Below are 14,330 nucleotides of genomic sequence, written 5' to 3'. Positions count from 1 at the left end.
CCCCACCCCTTCCTGCCTTCCTCCTTTCCTTGCAGGCATGAAGCTATGGTCTGTTCAGCCTGCATCCATTTAAAGGCTAGGCATAGGTGGGGTCCTGGAGGGCAGGTCAAGCGGGGAGGGGGAACCGTAAGATTAGGGAAGCATCATTCTTCTTCCTGCTATGGAGAAGGGGGTTGAGGTGGTAGAGGGGCAGCAGAAGGCCTGGGAGCCTCATCTGTGTGGTGCAGGGATGTGGAGGACAAGCAGTGGGAAGAAAGAGGCTCTGAAGATACAACTCCATGTCACTGCTTTTCCTAAAGCTTTTAGCAGACCACACCTGTCCCCCAGGTGCTCAGCCTGCCTTTCTACTCTTCAGCTATTTCCCCTGCACATGCACATTCTGGCCCTGGAATTCCCTCTTCCATCTCTGCTTGGTGAGATGCTTTTGCCTTTGAAGATCTAATTTGACCCTTACCTCCTGTAAGGCTTCCTTAAGCCTCAAAAACACCAAGTGTCCCTTATCCCTGCTACTACAGCACATTATTTCTCAGAGGGGCAATGTTCATCATAAACACAGAGGCATCAGTCATCTTGCCCCATGTGGCCTGCCACACCCTACCACTCCATATATCTGAACAGGTGGGTGAGGGGCTGCCTCGCACTCACACATGCCTCTCTGACAGCACACATGGTGGTCTTCTCTGACTCTGCTTCTGTGTGCAGGGGATGGGGGGAAGAAGGGAATAGGGGGGAAGAAGGGGACGGGGGGAGAAGTGGATGGGGGTGGAGAAGGGGAGAAGGGGATGGGGGAGAAGGGGAGGCGACAGGATCACATGATGATCAAACTGGTTTTTACAAAGCAATGCTGCTTGTGCCAAAATATTTAATGAATATGCTGTTAAAATAAAAACAACAAAAGAAATAGTAATACAATTTTACTGGTTTATATTTCAATTCATAAAGTTGACACACTGAAACTACCCTAGCACAATGTCCACACACCTAGCATTAGATAGGCTTACAGCTATTTCGGTAACTGAACAAGAAAGACACAGAAAGCGGCAAAGGGGATGGTTGGTGGGGAGGGGGTTGCCACTTGTTACCTCCTTTATTACAGATAACCTCAGCAAGCGTTAGTACAGCCAATAAGAAAAAGAACTACAAAACAACCCGAGTGTCTTTATATACAAAACCAGTGCCTCTTGTAAGCAGCCACCTCAACACTGAACGCAGAGAAGAGGACAAAACCATCTGCGTGTCAGCCTGTCAGCATATCACTATATAAATTAGAAGTCAAAGTTTTTTTTTTTTTTTTTTTTAAAGGTGCTAAAATCTCCATTCCATAGCTTTGAAGTGAGAACTTGCAGCCCATCTAAACAGTGAGGTTTGCACCCAGGCATACTCTGAGGAGGGCCCAAAGGCCCAGCCCATCTGGGAGGGACAGGCCCGCAGGATGGAGACCTTGCAGCATGTGCACCCTGCGCAGACATTTAGACACGCAGCTCAGTCTTTCTCGCTTGGACAACCTGTTGTGCAAAAACACTAGGAATCTTGAAGTGAGGGAGCTCTGTCCACAACTCCTGCAATGGCAGGGAGGAAAGCAGCGCAGAGCCCAATGAACCTTGAGTGAAATTAAGTGCTCAAATAACCACATAATAAAATTGTGCAGATCGGCAGTCCTAGTCTGGAATTTAAACACTGTCAACTGGGCATATTGGGAAAGATATTTATATATATATACACACATACACACACACACACACGACACATTAAGCAAAATAAGATTTGTCCATGTTATAATCCAGTCTCACAGTCAAGTCACCCACCCCTGCCTTTTTAAGTCATTTGGCAGCTAATGCTAAAAAATAACAGGAACTATGAGAGTTGCATAGAATTGATCAGAAACATGAATAATGCCAAACCCAAAACCTGCGCATGATATAGTTTAACAGAACCAGGTGCCTTCAGATGCAACTATGAAACCCTCCTATTTAAAACAAAGTGCTTCTCCATGTCTACCTGGGGGACCTTCTGCTGGCATTGAAGCAGAAAAGAATTATTTGAATCTCTGATCCCCTGCCCCACCCCCACAATATATATATATAATATGTATATTAAAAAAAAAAAAAGTTTAGAAAATAAAATTAAAAAAAAGACTGAAGGATCCCCTAACTCTGATCATGTAAACTCAGCCTTCAGGCTGGGTGAGGTGTTGACCTACATGGGGAAGAGGCCTGGGAGGTCACACTGAGGAGTGATTTCTAGAGTGTCCAGAGCATCGGCTGAGCTAGCAGGCCTGTTAGTATCAGTAGTCTTACCCCAGAGGTTGCCTGCTTCATGAGCTCCGGTCCAGTGACCTACCAACATGCGTCTATGGATCTGACTTAGGTACATTCTGGTCCTAGGACAAGTCACAGAATCACACATCTGGCCAAAGAAGGCAACAAAAGGTGTCATGTTTTCTGAAGGTGTCGGGAGGCGGCAGCTGCTCTCAGCAAGTCTCTTTCCCTTGAACCCCGGTTGCTGTCTTTATGGAGCTCAGTGTTCGGTTAAACCACGTCTTCTTGGCTGCCTGCACCTCGTTGAGGGCAAGCCCTAAATGGTGCTCCAAGTCCTGCAAGAGGAACAGTGCGCATGAGGATGCTGGGCTTGGTGTCAATGACACTGGCTCCCCAGAGGACAGCCAAGACAAGAATGTAGTCTGTTTATTCTGGAGAGGCCTTGGGAAATTCCCCCGTCTCAAACTGGCTTGAAATGCCTCCGATGCCTAAAGATTTGGGAGTTTTTAGTTAGGATCTAATTTCTTGCCTGGTCTATTTATTAAAACAGTCTTCTACTTTCCATGTCTCCCTCTTCTGTCCACCTAATGCACACCAGGCAGACAGCTAATGCTCTGCTTCCGATGACATAATTTCATTTCGGCAAAAATCCTTAAACTCCCTAGCATGGCGTTTGAAATGCTTCGCAATCTGGATCCACACACTCTCTTCCAGCCTTAGTGCCACCTCCGTCCCCTACTGCAAGGAAAGAACTCCTGAGGCTCCTTCCTGGGCAGCCACTCTCCTCCTTGTGCTGCTGAACATGCCACTCCCTCTGCCTGGAATTGCCACTGTTCTCCCTCTCCTGTAGCTACAATCCCTGTGCATTCTTTGATCACAGCACAGCTACTGCTGCTTTGGTGATGCCTTTCCTGATTATCCTGGGTAGTCACACTACCAGGTCTTAGCTTTGCAGTTCCAGACCTATAACAGGGCCTGCCAAAGAGCGGATGCCCAGTGAATGTGTGCAATGAGGGAGAATCAGCCCTAAAGCTTTTATCCTGAACTTGTTCTGTCCATAAACAGTGCTTAGGGTTTAGAGGTGCTGGTGGACCTACCAACGCATATAAAGATGACCAAAACAAGCCCTAACTTCTTTATCAGGAAAGGAGGCTCAGATAGGTAGCATATTCACAGTCATGAAGCTAGTTAAGTGGTGGGAACTGGAACAATAAAAGCTTGCATTTATAAAGCCCCCAGCATTCTGCCAAGCCATTTGTGTACACTATCTTACTTAGTCCTCAAACCAACCCATCAGACAGGGACTCATCATTTCCATTTGTAGATAAGGAACCTGAGATATAGGGAGGTTACTAACCCAAGGTCAAACAGTTCAGTGGTAGAGCTATGCTTCTAAAGCACTGTCTTCTCATCCCATCAAAAGATTCCAAGCTTTGTGTATCATTCTCAATATGACAAAGTGAAAATCCTCAAGACAGGGCAAATACTGATGACACATCCACTGGCCAATAACAAGTCCTATATTTCTTCTCATGACAACTGTGATCAAAGTTTAGAAGGTGGGGAAAAACCCAAACCATAAAGATAATTTCTGGGGTTTCTAGTCCACATCAGGAAACCCAGCCCGCAGGCACGTGTCTGAGCTGGGCTGCTGTTACCTGTATCTTACACTCGGCCTCCACCAACTGGAGTTTGGTCTGTGCCAGTTCTAGCTCCATCTCTCTCAGCTGGTTCTTGAGCGTCTCTTTCTCTTCATCCGTGTCCTCATCTAAAACCTCCTTGGTTGAGCTTATGCCTTTTACACGCCCTTCCTTGTTGAAAAATTCCCGGCACCGCTCACAGTCATCCACTTTTTGCTGAAATTGAATGTTAGATGTGAAGAGGCAAAGAAGAGGAACTGGCCCTTTAGGATGGTGTGAGCACCCCCTTTGGGGGACACCAAGAGACGGCTTCTCTGTTGAGCACTACAGTTTCTGAAAACCTGTGCTCTTTGTAAACTAGCAGATAACCTACTGGAAAAGCCACTTGGTATTATATACCAAAAATAATAAAAATACCATTGTCTTGATTCAGTAATCTCACCTCTAGGAACCCAGGGTGAAAAATGAAGCTGTAACTAGATAAAAATTTATGTACAAAATTTTCACTGTAGAACTGGAGACAGGCAAAAAAGCAGCGGATAAACTATTCAAAACAATTAAATATTAAATATACTGTGCTATATTTATACAAGGAAGTACACAGTCTCTAAAAGGTTTTTGAGGAACTTTTTATAACATTGGAAAATGGATGCAGAGTGGTTGAAATAGAACACAAAAATGTACATAAACTATGATTACAAATAAAATGTATTCCACATTTCATCAAAATAAGATGCCATTAACTATAAGAAATGTCATTTTATGTTCCTCTAAGAAAACATTCTGCCAATTAAACCACAAAAAGCCAATTATAAAACATCCCACTTTCAAAGATGTTTAAATGGGAAAAAAAATGCTTATCTTAGAATGAATGAAATTTTACATGTTAAACACAGAACAAAGATTGAAAGAATACACACCGCAGTGTTAATAATGATGTTATATGTGGAAAATGGATCATAAGGGCTTTTTTCCCTTATTTACTCTTCCAAATTTTCTGCAAGAATATTAAAGTTTTAGAATCAGAAAATAAGTTATATTTAAAAACCAGATCTGGGTAGCCAGGCATGGTGGCTCACAGCTGTAATCCCAGCACTCTGGGAGGCCAAGGCGGGTGGATCACAAGGTCAGGAGTTCAAGACCAGCCTGGCCAAGATGGTGAAAGCCTGTCTCTACTAAAAATACAAAAATTAGCTGGCGTGGTGGCACAAGCTTGTAATCCCAGCTAGCTGGGAGGCGAGGCAGGAGAACAGCTTGAACCCAGGAGGCGGAGGTTGCAGTGAGCCGAGATGGTGCCACCGCACTCCAGCCTAGGTGACAAGAGTAAGACTCCGTCTCAAAACAGACAAACACACAAAAACAGATCTGGTTAAACATTAACTATGACGAAGGCCAGTGTCATCTTGCTCTAGGTATAATGTTGCTTTGCGCAAACATGGCCATGAGCACAGAACCTTCCCAAGTTCCTGTCCTCTGAGCTGTAAATATGTTAGTGAGGCACCTTTCAGTAAATTGCTTATCTTAGTAAAATCTGACAAGTACTGTAATATAGGTAGAGCCTAAAGAAAGAAAGCACCACATTATAAAAGCTCCTAAGCTGCCAACAAAACATTAAACAATTCAAGTTCTAAACTGGGCACAATGGTGCCCACCTGGAGTCCAGCAGCTCAGGCTGAGGTAGGGATTTCACTTGAGCCCAGGATTTCAAGGCCAGCCTGGGCAACACAGTGAGACCCTGTCTCTAAAAATAAAAAAAATAAATAAACTAAGGTCCTCATTGTACTTGGATGTGCTACAGCAGAAGGCATGAACTCAGAACAACACTGGAGAGTGACAAGCCACAGCATATGGTTCTGACATCTGCACTCCGACCACCTCAAGCAAGACCTGTCACTTGCATGATTCCCTCTCCTCAGCATCACACTGCTGACACCGACTGCCTTACAGACAACATTTGGAAATCGTGGGGCACTTGCACGTTGAAAGCTAAAGCTAGAGCTTGTTTGATTTCATCTGTACGCCCTTCCAGAGAAAACAGGCATAATGTTAGTTGTCAACTATAGAGCCAGGACCTGTGACAGGTGCCTTATTGCTTAGGTTCTCTCACTTTTGAAATCAACTGCCTCCTCCCAAAACCTGTTTATACAGCCATAAAATGAAGTAGGTGGTATAAAATCTTTTAGGTAAAGAGAAGTCTTACCCGAATTTTCTCAATTTCCACCTTATTGGCTGTCTGCTGCTTCTCCAGTCTTTCACTCAACTGAGAACAAATCTAAAGAAACAAATATAAAACAATAATCTCTTGAGCAACTGTAATCATCTGCATAAATTCTGTAGTGAAAGCTGGAATATGTAAATTGGAATTAACATAGTAGCAAATAGGCTGCTACCACTCAAGAGGGGATATGAAGTTGGTGGATAAGTAGGGGTTCTTCTAGCTATGCCGCCTCTGCATTCACTGGCCTAGGACTTGCAGAAACCAAGCAGCACCACATTCAACGGCCAATGGTTTCTGAACACCTGCCAGACTCATAAGCTAGCATGAGATCCTAGTGTAGGAGGGAAAATGACCATTTGTTATGTTCTTAAAACTCAACCAGTCAGGAAGAGAACAGGTTTAAAACTACACATAAACAAAAATTCATAATTCTGAATCTGAAATACACACCAAAACATACTGTGGTTTTAAGTACCTACTCTGTGCTGGGCACTGCCAGGCACTCTACAAACATGGTCTTTTTAAATCTTCATAACAACCTTCCCAGACAGGGATGATTTTCCTTCTTTTACAACAGAGAATAAGTGAAGCCACTTGTCAATGCAAGGGGCAGAGCCAGGATATGAAACCAGAGTGCTTGCATTTGGGTTTGGGGGTGGGGGGTGGGTATACATTTTATCCAGACTACAGGCTTCCACACAGCCCAGTCCCAGGGTACTGGAACGTACCTGTTTATAGTCACCAATGATAGAACTGTTTTTTTTAATCTCAGATTCTGCCTTGTCAAGTTCCCGACGGCACATTTCTTTTAACTGCACACATAAAAAGGCAAAAGTGACTATGTTAACATAAAAATAAAGGAAGTTCTGCCACCAATTGCTTAGTGCTAGGCTACCCAAAAAGTGCTGAACCAAACCCTGGAAGTCCTCTAATTCAGCTACTTTCTTCCTTCAATCTTGGCAGCACTAATCCCCTGTTCCTGATGCGGGAGAGGGAGAGAACAGTTAAAACTTCCAAAAACGTCAGACCCCATTTCAGATTGAGGCTTCTGCTGAAGGTCTTCCCTGCCAGTACAAGCCAACCTGTGGACCTTCACTGAGACGGCAGCACAAACCAGGCACAAACCAAAGAGCTCATAAGAGGACTGCGGGTTTTCAGAATCTCATGGTTTCTGTAGAAAGGGCTTTGCAGTCTCTCACCCCAGCTAGCCTTGCCTCCTGGAGGACTAGGTGCGACGAGGGAGGGGGTTGCTCTTGGGCGCACAGCACCCAGAGCTCGTCCCATGCCTGCAGCTCTGTGTCTCCAATGACTATAGAGCACTGGCTCAGAACAAGACTTCCCAAGCTTGCTCTATGAGGGAGACAGCAGAGGACAAGTAGGGAAAGAGCCAGGCATTATATGATGTGTGCTTTCCTTCTGCAGAAATTCTACCCCCTCTTCATTGTTACACTCAGATGCCGATACACAGAAATTCTCCTGCCCCAACAAAGGATGGGCCTCAACCCACTGTCTCCTCCTAGGCTTTAATTAGGAACCATTGGATTTTACATAGTAGGGGAAAAAAAAAAAGGTCTTTGGAGAGAAACTGAAGCCAGATGTCTCCAGGTTTTCCAGTGCCAACAGGAAGCCACCAGCTGAACTCCCAATTCTCAAGCATTTGCAAGACAGAGGAATGTGGGAGAGTTTCCTTACCTGAGCAGACTCTTCTTCCAGCCGTCTTTTCTCTTCTTCTGCATCAATCAACTTCTGTTTGGTCATCAGCAGCTCCTTATTCAGAGCATCTGCCTTTTCCTCAGCCTGAAACATTTAAGATATGCTGTCACAAAACAAGAACTGGGAACTGCAAAGGGTTTACCTTACTTAGCATAATCCCATCTTAAGATGATGGGGAAACTCTGATTCAGAGAGGGGAAATTATATCCCCAGGGTCACAATGAGAATACACTCATGCCTAAGTACCTGTCCCAGTCTCTTGCTCAGAGGTAGTACAGGGCAGTAGTTAGGAGCTTAGCCTCTGGCATCACAGCCTGGGCTCAATGCCTATTGTTCACTGACCATGTGCCATTTGGACAAGTCATTGAGAACCTCTCTAAGCTTCCAGCTCTTCATCTGAGGGATAAGGCATGAAAAGCATTCAGCACAGTGCCTGGAATACAGTAAATACCAATAAAAGGTAGCCGTCATTATTATTATTAATAAACTGGTTTTCTTCCTCCAAACCGTGTTTCCTCTGCTTCATCCAACCTGTCTGGCATTTTTCTTGTTATTACCTGATAAAGGAGGCAGTCCCTTTCCTGGCACTTTTTCTTATCTTCAATGGTCACTCTCCACCTGTCTTTTTCTAAAGCATGCAAAGGTCTAGTGGGTATAACTGTGTGTCCTAGTGAAAATGATATACTTTTGCCTGACATACGAGTTCCTGGTGCTGGTGACTCCAAGGATGACTCACTATACCATATTAGAGAAGACTCAAGGACTAAATATAGAGGGTCTCTGCTGGGCTCCTGATGTGGATAGGATTTCCCTGAAATTCTGACATCACCTAAAGTAGTGTAACTGGGCCACTGAGTTTTCCACTATACTCTACTTCCTTTCCTGTATCTTCTTTGGAAGAAACAGGTTCCAGAGAGCTGGGTCCTTAAATGGGGAACTGGGCCAGGCGCGGTGGCTCACGCCTGTAATCCCAGCACCTTGGGAGGCCGAGGTGGGCAGATCACAAGGTCAGGAATTTGAGAAAAGCCCAGCCAACATAGTGAAACCCTGTCTCTACTAAAAATATACAAAAAATTAGCCGGGCGTGGTACAGGCACCTGTAATCCCAGCTACTCGGGAGGCTAGGGCAGGAAAATCGCTTGAACCCAAGAGGCGGAGGTTGCAGTGAGCTGAGATTGCGTCAGTGCACTCTAGCCTGGGCAACAGTGTGAGACTCCGTCTCAAAAGAGAGAGAAAAATAGGGGGGGAACTGAGAATGGCATCATATGCAGATTCAAAAGGCCATTAATTACTGGTAAATTGCAAATGCATGCAATTAAATGTGGCCCTGCAGTTATGTCCTTCATGGGAAGTAGCTTATCATCTCCTTCTTTAGCTCAAACCCAAGAAGCAATCAAAAAAGGAAATGAAGAGACTCAAACAACAGGGAAAATAACTAGTAAGGAGAATGAAGTCCTGTTAAAGATTCTATTTTACTTTAACCAACAGAACAACCTATCCTCTCTCGCTTGGACTCAGTTAACATCTTTTGAGCATTACATTGAAGCATGTGCTACACACTTATGTTCTTTTTCTCATCATCACTACCTTGGGTAGATGATGATTCATACTAAGACTGATTCTGAGGAGTATGGAGGAGCCTGCTGATGAAATGGGTCTTCTAACACAACAATCTTCCCTGCCCACCCCAACTCCCCAGTGTATAAAGCAGTTAGGTGGGGAAGTGATTTCCCCAAGCTCTCACTAGCATGTGGCATAGCTGGAATCTGAAACCAAGTCTTCTAACATTGAGCCCAGCATTTGTGCCACCACTCCTAAGAGCTGACTCTCAAGGTCATGCCAATGGGAAGGTGGACAGAGGGTACTGGCCTGACCCAACCAGGGTCCTCTAACGGCACCATACCCACTGCACATTCTATTTACATCAGCATATGAGGAGAGGGCATCTGGTCACAATAAACATAAATCCAGACTTCTAGTCATGAAGGATTAACAGGGAGCAAGTTTATCCTCCTACTATAAACAGAAAACTGGATAAAACATATGAAACAGCTATTTTCGGACACTGAGAACAATAAATGCAGAACTGAGGTTTCTGGAAGGAAGAAAACAAACAAGGTCCTGCTTTCACCCTGACTTTCTGCTTAGGTTCCAAGCAGAGCATGAGAGCCTCAAAGGGTTAAGGAGACAGGAAGTCAGGGTGGCTGGAAGGCATGGGACAGGGCTCTGGAGAAGAGGAAGCTCTAGAATAGCTTATCAGGCAACACAGGAGATAAAATGAAATAATGAAAATGCCCAATTAAACCAAAGAATACAGAAAGAGGAAAAAAATGCAAAGAGGACAAATAGAAAACAAATGATCATTTGGACAAAACAAAAACCCATTTTATATATAAAGACACAGACATATTAAAAGTAAAAGGATGGAAAAAGATGTACATACCACACAATACCATGAAAACTGGACTGGCTATAAAAATGTCAGGTATAGCAGATTTCAGGACAAAGGATATTACCAAGGACAAAGAGGGACACTTCATAATGATAAAAGAGTCACTCCATTAAGGAAGTGTTAACAATCCAAAATGTATGCAGAAATTCAAATTACATGAAACAAATCCCTATGTAACTAAAAGGAGAAAAAGAAAAATGCACAATTAGAGTCACAGAAACTTCCACTGTGCTCTCTCAGTAAGCGATAGAACCACCAGAGAAAATCAAGTTGTTCTATATAAGACTTGAACACTATCAACCAATTTGGCCTGACACAGTACACTCCACTCACAATAGAACATACATACTTTCCAAGTGCATGTGGTACATTCACCCAAACTGATTATATGATAAGCCATAAAATAAGTAACGGTGTATTTTAAAAGGATTAAAATCAGGCAGGATATAATCTCTGATCACAACAGAATTAAATGAAAAATAAACAACAGAAAAGTTTCTGGGAAAAACAATAGTTGGAAATTAAATTACATACTACTAATAAACTTGTGTAAGTGAAAGAGTAAATCACAAGAACTGAATGAAAATAAAAGCACAACACATCAGAGTATGTGGAATGCAGCTGAAAATAGTGCTTACATGGAGATTTATGATTTTTTTTTTCTTCAGAGAGACAGGGTCACATTCTGTTGCCCAGGATAAAATGTAGTGGTACGATCACAGCTCACTTTAACCTTGAACTCCTGGGCTCAAATAATACTCCCATCTCAGCCTCCCAAGTAGCTGGGACTACAGGCATGCGTCACCATGCTCAGCTATTTTTCAAAATTTTTTTTGTAGAGACGAAGTCTTGCTATATTGCCCAGGCTGGTCTCAAACTCTTGGGCTCAAGCAATCTTCCTGCTTTGGCCTCCAAAGTGCTAGGATTACAGGAATGAGGCATTGTGCCTGGCTGAGATTAATAACTTTAAATGCTTATTTTAGAAAAGAAGGTCCAGAGTTATTCAAGCTTCCTCTTTAAGAAGCCAGAAAAAGAGCAAATGAAACCCAAAGAAAGTAAAAGCAGAAATCAATGAAACAGGACAACAGAGAAAACTCAATAAAACCAAAAGTTGGCTTTTTTTCTTTTTGAGACAACGTTTCACTCTGTCACCCAGGCTGAGTGCAGTGGCATTATCTTGGTTTACTGCAGCCCTTGCCTCCTGGGTTCAAGTGATCCTCTCACCTAAGCCTTCTATGTAGCTGGGAATATAGGCATGTGACACCACAGCCAGCTAATTTTTGCCATGTTGCCCAGGCTAAAGTTGGCTTTTGAAAAGATCGAAACAATTGATAAACTTCTAGCTAGGCTGGTTATGTCAAAGTGGGAAAAAGAAATGACGTACATCAGGAATGAAAATGAAACGTCTCTACAGATCTTACAAACATTAAGAGAGTAAGGAAATACACACAACCTTATATCAACAGACTTAAGACTAAATGGATAAATTACTTGAAAGACACAAATTATAAAAACAGACACACAAAAAATTAGAAAATTTGCATAGCTCCATATCTAGAAAGAGAAAGAATTCACAATTAATTTCCTGCAAAGAAAATTTCAGGTCTGCATGACTTCACTAGGGAACTAAAGATTTAATTAAAGAACAATCATACATAAAGTCCTCAAGAAAACAGGAGGGAACACTTCTCACTTCATTTTATGAGGCCAGCATTCCCCAATGACAAAACCAGACAAAAATATTAAAGAAAACTCCAAATATTCCTTATGAACATATAAATATTTAATAAAAATTAAAATCTTTAATAAAAAATAGAAACCCCAACTGGAGTTTATCCTAGGAATACAAGGTTGGTTTACATTGAAAAGTGAATTTATTTCACTATATTAACAGAATTAAGGAGAAGTACCAAATGATTATCTCAACAGACACAGGAAAAGCATTTGACAAAATTCAACAACCATTCATGACAAAAACTCAGCAAACAGGAACAGAGGAGAATTTATTTCTTCAACCTACTCTATGAAAAACCTACAGCTAATGTCTGGAACCAGGCATTGATGTCCACTCTCACCATTCAGCATCGTTCTGAAGATGCTAGTCAGTGCAGTGAGACAAGCAAAAGAGAGGCAGATAAATATGAAAGGAAGAAAAACTGTATTCAGAGATGATATGATTGTATATGTGGAAAATCCCAAAAAATATGTTTAAAAGTTGCCAGACTAACAAGGTCACAGGATACAAGGTCACAACACAAAAACCAATTGCATCTCTAGAGACTAGCAATACACAACTGGAAAATGAAATTTAAAAAACAATACCACTTTACAATAGATTAAAACGTGCATGTCTTGTAAATTGAACACTAAAAATCATTGCTGCTGAGAGAAACTGAAAAAGACCTTAATAAATGAAAATTTTAACATGTTCTGGATTGAAAGCCTCAATTGTTGTTCAGATGTCAATTCTCCCCAAACTGCTTTACAGATTCCATGAACCTCACTCAAAAGCCAGACGCTTTTATTTCTAGAAGTTGACAAGCTGATTCTAACACTGATACAGAAATGCAAAGAACAACAAAGTTGGAGAACTCACATGAACTGATTTTAAGATTTATTATAAAGCTACAGTAAGCAAGACAGTGTGGTACTGACTTAAGGATAGACACACAAACAGATGGAGCAGACAGAATCAAGAAGTAAACCTGCAAATTTAGGGTCAATTGATTTTTAATAAAGGGGCCAAGTTAACTCAATGGGGCAAGTTCAGCAATTTGCAAAATACCACAGAACTAATAAGCAGCCATGCCAGAGTTCACATCCTGCTGGACAGCAGGTTGGGCTCACCAGCCAGTTTCCTTCACTCCCACATCTGTTTCAACACAGAGGAGTGACCCTGCTAGAGGGGACTCGGACATGGTCCTATCTATCAGCTCTGCAGGGACCTTCCATAGGTTCCCCTCATCCTTTCAGCACCAGTGTCAGGTCCAGTCATGACTGGGGTCACCTAGGAATTAAGTGGCTGACATGGAATTTCTCCACAGCTGCTGTGTGAAGAACAGCAAAAGTGACAGGTGATGAATAACAAAAGTGATGTATAATTAACCGAAAATACAAGAGGGTTCTGGATATTTTAAAGCCTCACACCAGAGCTTTTCTCTGAGATGCAGGAAGGAAAGAGCTCAAAGGAATGAAGTTCTTTCAAAAACCTAAGTCCCTAAAGTAAAAATATAATGAAAGGGCCCCACAATCCTCCCCCCTTCAGTGAGGAAGAATCCGGCTGATTTTCAGTGACGATTCACAATAAACTATAGAGAGAAGTCTAACTTGGGAAGGGAAAGTGAGTGTGGGAAAGGTGTGTCTCTGCAGCATTTTAGATGACTGCAGGATGGGCCCTGGTGTGACGCTCCTGAGCCCTGCTGCCTGCGTAGGAGGGTGAGCTCTGGTGTCAGGCCTTCAATTTGAGGGCTTGGCCAGTAGCTGGGTGATCTGTGTGGGATATTTAACCTCTTTTTGCTTCAGTTTCCTCATCAGTAAAATGGGAATCATAATTATATCCCTTCTACAACATGGGCTACTCTGAGGATTTGATAATATACTGAAAGCACTTAGAACAGTGCCTAGCACTTGGTAAGTGCTCAAGAAATGTTAGCTCTTCTGTCACAATCCCTGGTCCTCATGTTTTTGATATGGTTATGACATCGATTCATAGCTCCTTGTCCCATATGTACTGTGGAAACAAGGTGGCACTGTAAAAAAAAACAAAAACAAAACCAAAAACAAAAACAAAAACAAAAACAAAACAAAAGCCTGGACATTCCAGTTCCATGGGCCTGGCTCTGCTTTTTCCTGGGTGCCTTCAACTGAATCTCAAGTTTTACAGCTGCTAAAAAAAAATCCTCATCCATAAATGGAACTTACATTACTGTTCTCCCAAGGCTGAGATAAGGGTGAGAGAGATGAAAGTTTAGTAAAATGTTTATCATAGTGCCTGGCACCACAAATCATCAGTAAATGGGAGCTAATATTATAATTCTTATTATTTTGCA

General features: G+C 42.5%; 1 protein-coding gene across 6 annotated transcripts in view; it reads right to left on the bottom strand.

Annotated features, from left to right (window-relative positions):
- Positions 1-848: 848 nt before the first annotated feature.
- RABGAP1 (RAB GTPase activating protein 1) overlaps positions 849-14,330 on the bottom strand; it is a 168,077-nt gene continuing 154,595 nt past the window's right edge. For 5 of the 6 annotated variants that reach the window (XM_010382465.2, XM_030919533.1, XM_030919535.1 and 2 more), the window contains 5 exons: positions 7,809-7,913; positions 6,845-6,928; positions 6,099-6,170; positions 3,917-4,114; positions 2,113-2,593 (listed from right to left, as the gene is read on the bottom strand). In XM_010382465.2, the coding sequence (XP_010380767.1) occupies positions 2,471-2,593; positions 3,917-4,114; positions 6,099-6,170; positions 6,845-6,928; positions 7,809-7,913 (582 nt within the window). In that variant the 3' untranslated portion in view covers positions 2,113-2,470. Of the gene's footprint in view, positions 2,594-3,916; positions 4,115-6,098; positions 6,171-6,844; positions 6,929-7,808; positions 7,914-14,330 lie in introns of all 6 variants that reach the window. The other variant, XM_030919534.1, reaches the window with a different exon arrangement.

This window comes from Rhinopithecus roxellana, chromosome 16 (genome assembly GCF_007565055.1).
Source record: "Rhinopithecus roxellana isolate Shanxi Qingling chromosome 16, ASM756505v1, whole genome shotgun sequence".
Lineage (NCBI taxonomy): Eukaryota > Metazoa > Chordata > Mammalia > Primates > Cercopithecidae > Rhinopithecus > Rhinopithecus roxellana.
This window is presented reverse-complemented; position numbering and strand designations above follow the sequence as displayed.